The 9,517-nt window shown below is 39.3% G+C and overlaps 1 protein-coding gene across 2 annotated transcripts; it reads right to left on the bottom strand.

Annotated features, from left to right (window-relative positions):
* Positions 1–6,202: 6,202 nt before the first annotated feature.
* On the bottom strand, positions 6,203–8,634 carry LOC145316739 (uncharacterized). 2 transcript variants are annotated; one of them, XM_080157455.1, is made up of 3 exons: positions 8,254–8,634; positions 6,715–7,759; positions 6,203–6,326 (listed from the first exon to the last, which is right to left on the bottom strand). In XM_080157455.1, the coding sequence occupies exon 2, from the start codon at positions 7,738–7,740 to the stop codon at positions 6,745–6,747; it is 996 nt and encodes a 331-aa protein (XP_080013581.1). In that variant the 5' UTR covers positions 7,741–7,759; positions 8,254–8,634; the 3' UTR covers positions 6,203–6,326; positions 6,715–6,744. The 2 variants fall into 2 exon arrangements, with proteins under 2 accessions (XP_080013581.1, XP_080013580.1); XM_080157454.1 differs by having other exon boundaries at positions 6,203–7,759.
* Positions 8,635–9,517: the final 883 nt, after the last annotated feature.

Genomic DNA, 9,517 nt, shown 5'->3' with positions numbered 1-9,517 from the left:
TACCAGATAGTTGGCATAACCCTTTAAGGGTTGTGGAGCCACTGGTGTACTTTGACGCTTGCCAAGCCGATACAATGTTATATGTGCAAATAAATAATAATCTTAACAATGAAACAATATCTTGCTGTGTATTTCAGACATCCTCCTACTATCAGTTGCAACTTCTCCAAGCGTGAATTCGGAACAATTAAGGAACCAAAACCTCCATAAGGAGTCGCTATTCCCGTTGAGATCCCTTTTCAGCTCCAAATAGACAGTTTCCTTTATATCAAATTATTTTCATTATAGAGTGGAGTTTTGTCCGGGTTTTAAGGACATCTCCACACCAATAATTACAGGATAACGGCAAATTTCGCGATAACACTTGGTCCAATCCAAAAAATCCAAAAAAAAACCAAAGAAAAGTCCAAAAAAGGACAAGAATACCCTAATAATAATCATATCGTGTACTTAAGTGAACAAGGTGTAATGGTTGGTTTCGATTCCTACGGAATCTGATTTTTATTTTTGAGAATGGATATAAAAAATCCTAAGAATAGGTCATATGCGATTCCTACGGAATCTGATTTTGGTATTTTGATAATGGGAGTGTGTCCCTAAATATGTATGGTTCGATTCCTCCGGAATCTGATTTTTGTGTTTTGAGAACTGGTCACAGCATGGCTGTGAATGGGGCAACAAAATGGGAGAGGAAGAGGGGGGGGGGGAGGGGGTTTTAAGGGAAGGCGAAAACGTATCATTAATCCATTGATTCCACCCCTTTTTGAAGGTAAAAGGGTGAAAGTGGGTCATGTTAAAAAAGACTGTGGCGTGCTATTGCGCGCGTAATTTGGTTATAGCTTTGCTTTAGTGAGGTTTAAATCTTACTATTGTTTAGACACGAAATGTTCGGAGAGGAAGAATACCAACAAATGTGGCAGCCGCTACGCAATAGATTGACAATAACATATGAACGACTTCTCAATATAGTTAATGGTGACAATGTCAGTGACGAAGTACGTCGTGAGGTAGCCCGTCTTCTATACCAACAGGGTTATTTAGAAACCGAGTTGGCCCTCACACTATACAACCCAAACAAGGACATGGAGTTTCATGAAGCTAAATTGGGTGAAATTGCTGAGCGGATAACTGCTCAAGAGGGGGCCTGTCTCCAGCTATAGTTCCAGAAGTTGGCCATTTCCGGTTTGAACCAGTTACGGTCAAGTTCTCTACGACTTTATATACAAGATATCCGCAAAAATATCCGCAAAAACACCCGCGGAAATGTCCACATGATGTTCACAAAAATCAACAAAAATCAACAATGAATCAACAGAAAAAAACTGCAAAAAGTTACTGATATGGCTATTGAAATATAAAATTGTTTTTGAAGAATAATACAGTTTAGTTTTATCCAAAAAAGTAAAAGTATTAAAATATCATAAATTATCATAAATTCATTGATTTGTTTAATAAATCCTAGATATCTTGCTATGAACTTTTATTTTTTATGAAGGATGTATAGAGTAATAGGATGTCTGTTAATATTTCGCTATGGATTAATTTTCATTAGCATAAAAAAAAGTGAAGTGAGAAACTGGTTAAAATAAGGGAGATGGGTCAGGGAATTCAACAGGTTAGGGGGAGGAGGGGGGGAAAAAACTAGAAGGGGAGTGGTGGGTGGTTTGTGCGCGGCCGTGACTTCCAGCTAGACAGACGGAGCGGCGCCTATCGTTTGGTATATACTGGGGGGGAGAAAAATAGGGGGAGGGGGGAAGAGTGGTTTTCCGGTAAAGCACGGCAGAATAAAGCAAAAGAATAAAGCAAAAGAGGGGGCGGGGGGGAGACAATTGGTTGTAAAGCATAGGGGGAATACGCGGGAAATCGGAAGTAGGGAAAGTTATTTATTAATTAATAAGTTAAATTAAGATTGAATAATGTATGGTATTAAGACACAAGGGGGGTATAAATATGGGGGTGGGTAGGGTCAAAGTTCAATTGTCTCAGAAATGTCAGATCAAGAAGAGGAAGTTGGACAAGGCCAAGGTGCTTTACCGGATGGGGCGCCGGAAGTTCCGGAGGAGGCTGGAGGAGAAGAAGATGTTCCCCTCCAAGACCAGGTGCAGGAGCTCATCGCCATGTTGAACTCAAGCGATGAAATCGATGATCCTGCACCCGTGCACGGCGTCCAGCAGCTGCTGAACCTCGCGGCAGTGCCTGATCTACTCCCATTTCCGGGGGTAGACAGGCGCTGTCTGGACCTCTGGTTTATGGTCAAGAGGAGGTTAATGGGCGTCGTGTACGAGGGCGACAGACTTATGTGGAGGAGATTCCGCCAAGATGCCATCGATGAGGAGATCCTCCGCATGATGTACTCCAACTATGGGTTAGTCGTGAGGCTAATTTCAGTAATGCCCACGTACGCCCGCTCCTTCCAGGCCAACATGGATTCCATCGCCACCATGGACCGCTTGGTCACCGTCCAGCAGGACCTTGTGGAGGAGCTCCTCCAACAGGAACCCGACGACGTCGATGACTCCAGCGACTACGACGAGTAGATGGCTATGCCCACTACATGAGCTTAACCAGTCCAGTCAGCGATAGTCATATATTAAACAAAATTTTCGATATCTAAATTTGAATAAATAAATATATTTTTGGTCAAAATTATGAAAAAACTTTGTTATTTTTTTATTAGATAAAATAGAGGTAGAGGTTGCGCGATTCGTTAGTTGCTTGATAAAAAATATATAATATAATAGAAGAAGTCAAAGTCAAAATATAAAATGTAAAATGAATAAAGTGGATAAGAAACAAACTATGCTAAAGCTACTCTATACATAGGTATGTATGTCGGTTCCTACGGAACCTACTCGTTGAGATTTGAGGTTAAAGAAATGCTGTTTTATTATTTTTTTGGTATAGAAATTAAGTGCTTACAAAAAGTCGAGGGCTAAAGATACGAATAGAAACTTAGTTAGAACAAAAAATTGTTAAATAGAGGAAGAGAAAAAATAAAGTATTTGCTTTTTTTTTTAAGAAAGTAAGTAATAAGTAAGTAAAATATCTTTCTTGAGAATAATTTTATTATCAATCAGTTTAATTTCAAAAATAAAATATTTGCTTTTTTAAAATATTTGCTTTTTTAAAACTCAATCTTGTTTAGGTAATAAGTAAAACATTTTTTCTTAAAAATATTTTTATTATCAATTAGTTTAATTTCAAGTGGAAGGTTGTTGAATATAGTTGGGAAAGAGTTAAGAGGGGCGTGCAGGAGAAAGTTTCTATTGGTGCCCGGTTCGTAAGCAAAGTTGTTCCTGTTCCTAGTGCCATACGTATGTCTGTCTTGAACAAAATTCCAGGTGTTTTCGAAAATTTTGGGAAAATTGCCTAATTTATAGGCGTGCATAAATTTACAAACATTGAATTCAATTAACAGGTTAAATGGAAGTATGCCATTAGATTTAAAGAATTCAGCTGTGTGAGCTCTGCTAGGTAAATTTTCGATTATTCTAATGGCTTGCTTCTGCAACTTAATGATTGGTGCTAACAGATACATAGGACAGGCAGTGAACAGGAGACAACAATATTCGATATTCGACTTAATATAAGAAGAATAGAGTAGCTTTAAGTGTTTCTTGTCCAACAAATGACGCATTACTTTCATACTATAAATTATTTTAGAGACTTTGCTATAGACTTTTTCAAGATGATAAGAAAACTTCATTTTCTCGTCCAATTGAATTCCCAAGTGTTTGATACTACCCTCATTGGTACCGCTCACAAGATCCAACTTAGTGATTTTTGACTCATCATTTTCGTTATGATTATTCATGTTTACATAGACTTCAAAGTTGGTCTTAGCGGCGAGCTCAGCGGGGGTGAGTATCTCACGGGGGGAGGAAAAGACCATACATTTGGTCTTGCGGGGGTGAATAAGAAGTTTATTGGCATTGTACCATTGGGTCAGTCTGGGGACAAGCTCCTTTACAAGGTTGATCAATTGTATAATATTCTGCTTTTCAATGAAGCCCACTGCGTCATCAGCAAAGAGATTGATTAGGATCTCTTCACTGCATGAAACAAGGTCATTGATAAAAATCAAAAAAAGAATTGGTCCCAGGACTGACCCCTGAAGTACGCCAATGATAATGAATTCAATTGTGGAGGAGAAAAGGCCCTTAAAATATACACGCTGTTTCCTATTTGCATAATAACTACGGAACCAATCAAGTGCAACCCCCCTTATCCCTGAATTCTCCAGTTTGCTAAAAAGGATGTCCCTATTTATCATGTCGAAACACTTCCTTATGTCCAAAAATATGGCCATACAGGAAGTGTCTCGACTGAGTGCTTGGGTGATCAATGTGCTTAAGTTCAATACATTGTGAAAGGTTGAGATTCCTTTCATGAAGCCAAACTGGCGGTTGCTAAAAAAAGACCGATCTTCCAAGAACTTAACCAGCGTTTCACAGACATATTTTTCAATGGGCTTGGAAAAGTTGTCAATGAGTGAAATTCCTCGATGATTATCTGCCTCGCTGAGTGAACCTGATTTGTGAAGGACAACTATTTTGGAAGTTTTCATTTTTTCAGGAAAAGTGCCATTTTGAAGTGATAAATTATAAACATGTGTTAAGGGAGTGGCAATGGTATCAGCACAGCGAGACAGAACATACATCGAGACATCATTTATGTCTGTGGAACGCTTAGGTTTAATACTACGAATGATATTAATAACCTTGAAGGGGTACAATGGCTCAAAGAAGAGGGAATCTTGACATGGGGGTGGTAAATATTCAAAGAAATTTTTGGGGGTGGAAGGAATTTCAGGCCTTAGGGAAGACCCAATCTGACTAAAATAACGATTAAATTCATTAGCTATTTCTTGGTCATTTTCAATTTTGTTTGGGCCTACTTGAAGGTATGTGCACTCAGGGGAAGATTTACTAAACCCAATGACTTCCTTTAGGGTTTTCCAGAGTTTTTTCCCATCCCCGTTTGCATCTCTTATTTGTTGTCTGTAATATTCAATCTTTGCTCTTCTCACTTGCCTATTGTAATTATTCCTATAGACATTGTAAATACTTTCATTTTCAATTGTTTTGTCTTTTAAAAAGTTGCTGTACAAAATATCTCTATGCAATCTACAACGCAATAAAAAGTCTGACATGAAAGGCTGCTGAGGCTGGGTACGTTTGTTTTTTCGTTTTTTTCTAACTGGACACTTTTCATTATAAAGTCTCAAAAAGGTTGAAATAAAGTTATCATAAGCAATGTTTGTGTTGTCTTGGTTTAAAACGTGATTCCAGTTAGTGTGGTAGAGTGCATAGTTTAAGGCATCAAAGTTTTCATCATTCAATTCTCTTTTTTCAAAGAAATCTGGAGGTTTGGGTTTATTTACTCTGTCTATTCGGAATGAATTAATAATTGGCAAGTGATCGGAGATTTTTGAAGTTAAGACAAAGGAAGACATTAGGTTTTGAATAAAGTTACCTACCCCGAATAAATCAAGAAGGGTTGCAGTGGTTCTAGTTACTCTAGTAGCTCTGGTAACGGTATTTATGATACCGTTAAAGGAAAAAGACTCAATAATTCTCATGGAGTTGCTATTTATATTATTTATTTTGAAAAGATCAAAATTGAAATCTCCTACAATGAAGTATGGTATGCTTAAAGCTGCTATTCTATCAATCAGGTCCAAAAAAAGTTCAAAAAATTCTTCTATTTCAGCACTACTCTGATTGGGTGGCCGATAACAGTTTAGTAAGCAAAACTTTAGTCCATTGTGGGAAATTTTTAAGCAAATAGATTCAAGAATATTTTCTTTAAATGAAAATTTATCAAATAGTTTATCTACTTTATAATATTTGCTTACTAGAATACCCACCCCTCCCCCCCTACTTTTTGTGCGGAGTTTAACATGCCAATCGTAATTATTAATTCCATAGCAATCCATATTTACATCCTTATTCAGCCATAATTCTTGAAAACACAGAACATTTAAGTGGATATCATGTTGTCTAAAGAAGTCTACAGTGGAGACAATATCATTGTATTTAGAATGTAATGACTGACAATTAATACTAAAAATATTGAGAAGGTTTTCATTGAATGTTTTCAGTTTCTGTACGATACCTTGTTCACTTGAAAAAACGCAATTTATTCCGAATTCGTTCTCAAAATCGTTAAAGTAGTCGCCGTAAATCGGATTCATAAGATTTAGACCAATGTTATCGTTTAAGTTACCGTAATCCTGGTTAATCTGATCATTAGGGAGGTTTGTCATAGCAGAGCTGGTCCAGGAGCACCGCAGGAGGAATCGTCTTAACATCAAGTATGGACATCTGAAACACAGTAGATATTAGTGGACAAATAAAAATAGGTAATATACAATATATTATCGTTAAAGCGAAAAAAATTACCATATTTACTATGGTTATTCCGATAGCGTTTAGTTTATGTGTGTGTTGGGGGTGGCAACACATTTCAAGCTAGTTTAGTTCCCCCTACTCATTTTCATACAAGTTCCAAGTATTTTATATGCTAATCAGCAGAAAAATAAGAAAAATAGATTGAAATTAATATGCTATGTTGGCGTTCTAACAAGTTGGGTAATATTTAATATTAATATTATAATAATATAGAGTTTACGTGGATATAAACATTAAGTTTTTCGAAATAAATCACTTTGTAAATGAATTTAAAAATGATGATAATAATTTTGTTAAGTACCTTTTTTTCCGACGTATAAGATACTTAACCTCATGATGTGATTACCGCCTTTGTAGCTTTGCTTTGCTTAGCTTTGTTGGCGGTGTCTCTAGCTTTGGCCCTCGTGGCCACAGGATCAGAAGGTGCTGAGTCAACGACAGGGGCAACAGGTACAGAAGGTGCTGAGTCAACGACAGGGGCAACAGGTACGGAAGGTGCTGAGTCAACGACAGGTGTAGATGCGGCAGATGCGGCAGACGTGGCGGCAAGTGCGGCGGTGTGTGTGGCGGTAGGTACGGCAATAGATGCCGCAGGTACGGCGACAGACACGGCGGCAAGTGCGGCAGACGTGGCGGCAGATGCGGCGGCGGTCACGGCGGCAGGTGCGGCGGTGAGCGCGGCGGCAGGTGCGGCAGTGAAATCAGCTGTAGCGGCGGCTGCGGATGCGACGGCGGCAGGTACTGACTGTGTGGGCTGTGCGGCTGGTGCAACGGCTGTATGTGCGGCGGTTGCGACGGTTGCGGCAGAGTCTATGGGAGGGAACACAGCTAGGTCCCCAAGAGCTGGGGCAGGGGCAGACGTTAAATTATGTTGAATCGTGCTGGAAGGGTGGGCTGTGATCGTACTAAACTGTCTTGGGAAGTCATCCTCTGTTAAGTCAGCCTGATTAGAGAAGAATGTTTTCCTTTCCTCAGGCGCTAGCTTGTTGAAACAAAGGATAGGCGGTGCCTCTGACAGAAAAAAATCCTCGCTTCCAGGTATGGGTTGGGCCATTTCCTTCAGGTCTTTGCCAAACGGGTTAAGGCAGCGTATCCAGCGGCTGCCGTTCTTGAGCTGAAATTGGACATGTTGGCCAGCGACTTTGGCCCTCGAAATCTGGTTTGTGGCATACACAAAGGTCATGGTCTTCCTGTTGAGGTCGGACATATCTTGCTTCGCCTGGACTAACCTATTGGGGAAGAACGGGACCGGTGACGCGTTGTTCCTGGGATTGAACCTCTTGATCTCGGCGTTGTAACGGTCAAGCACAGCCTTCTTATTGTTCATCCACGCGTCGAGGTAGGATCTAGACATAAAACGAAAAATAAAAACGGGGATCTGGCCCTTTGTATATGGGAGCATATGGGCACGCTCGACGATATCACAAAAATGTGAGGGAATATATTCTAATTCTCCACGTTTAAGAGCGGCTTCAAGGGTGGGCCTTATAATGTTTCTAAATATGATAAACTCTGTAATATTTTCACGGCTCCACGGCTGCTGAAAATTCACTATTCTACAACTCCAATCGCGGCACCTTTGCTCTCTTATCGAGTTTTGTAGAAGTTGAAATTTGACGAAATTTTCTCTCGACGATTCAATAGAGTTTAAATAGTCTTTTTGTTGTGTAATCGTGGTCCTAATCGCTTTTTGTTCACTTGCAACAGATTTAGCATCTACGAAATTTTCTATACCTTCGATAGATTGAATTTTAACATTTAAATCTGAGACTCTCAATTTAATATCGTTTATTTCGGTTTTATGACTGGCAAAAGTACTATGAATAAGCTCATCCCTTACCTTAGCTATATTCGCATCGTATTCTTTAAACTTAACATCCAAAGCAGCGTCCAAATTTGTTTTAAACTTTGACCAATATTCTGGGTTGTCACACGTACTACAGGCCATGATGAAGTGAAGATGGCGGAACCGAGGGTGCTGAGTGAGTGTGGGTCAGCTGACCAATGGTGGGACGCGAAAAAATGTTAGCCAATGGGAGAGCTTATTTGTCGGGAGTACTTTGCGCCGGTAAAAATGTTGCCAGACCGATAAATTATCATAAAATTATCAAAAAAAAATTTGAGAGTGTTTTCACCAAAAATTGTTCATTAAGTTAAAGCGATTAGGTTACACATAAGTTAAAAAAAAACTTTTAATTCATTAATGTTTTATTTTCACTTTTTTTGTGTTAACAATTGACCGATACGTTAACACATACACATTGCCAGGCCTAAATACGAGGTGCCCTCTGGCTACAGTGTCTTCCCTTTCCTCCAACTGCGGAGTGACCACGGGCAGTGGGGAGAGGGGAACTAGTTGAGAGAGAGGGGGAAGGTAGAACTGAGCTTAACACATGGGGTAGGGCGGGGGAGAGCTTGCTAAATGCGTGTGCTCAGCCCGACTCTCTGAACTAAACTAAACTAAACTAAACTAAACTAAACTAAACTAAACTATAAGGATAATACAAAGTAGAACGATGTCTGTCTGTTTGTTTGTCTGTCTGTCTGTTTGTTTGTTTGTAGCGAAGGATCTCGCTAACCACTGAACCGATCGGGTTCTCCTTAACAGGGTAGATTCTCATATGTCCCTGGAAGGTTTATAACTATTTTGGGGGAGGGTACCACCACCCTCCCTAGAGAAATTAAATTTTTTTTAAATTTCTCAATTTAGAAAGACAGTTCAACGAAAAACAAACATCAAACGTAAATTTTTTTTACTTTTTCTTTTAAAATCTAAAATAAGAAATTGAATTACTAAATTCGACTCTCTCCTCCTCAAGTGCCCCTAGAGGCCTCTAGGGGCGTAGCCGCTAGTAATAATACAAAGTAGAACGATGTCTGTCTGTTTGTCTGTCTGTTCGTTTGTCTGTTTGTAGCGAAGGATCTCGCTAACCGCTGAACCGATTGGGTTCTACTTTACAGGGTAGCTTCTCATAGGTCCCGTGAAGGTTTATATATTTTCTTGGGGGGTGGGACACCCCTAATCCCCCCAAAAATGAAAAATACCCCCCCCCAAAAAAAAAAAAATTCCCCCCCCCAAATTTAAAAAAAAAATTTTCTTTAAA

This window comes from Acartia tonsa, chromosome 4 (assembly GCF_053477335.1).
Source record: "Acartia tonsa isolate MP-2025a chromosome 4, ASM5347733v1, whole genome shotgun sequence".
NCBI lineage: Eukaryota > Metazoa > Arthropoda > Copepoda > Calanoida > Acartiidae > Acartia > Acartia tonsa.
The sequence above is the reverse complement of the archived record's forward strand: the minus strand, read 5'-3'. Positions and strand labels throughout refer to the sequence as shown.

Coding starts and splice junctions, on each gene's coding strand:
- LOC145316739 (XM_080157454.1), bottom strand. CDS start 7,740: ATGAACAATAAGAAGGCTGTGCTTGACCGTTACAACGCCGAGATCAAG.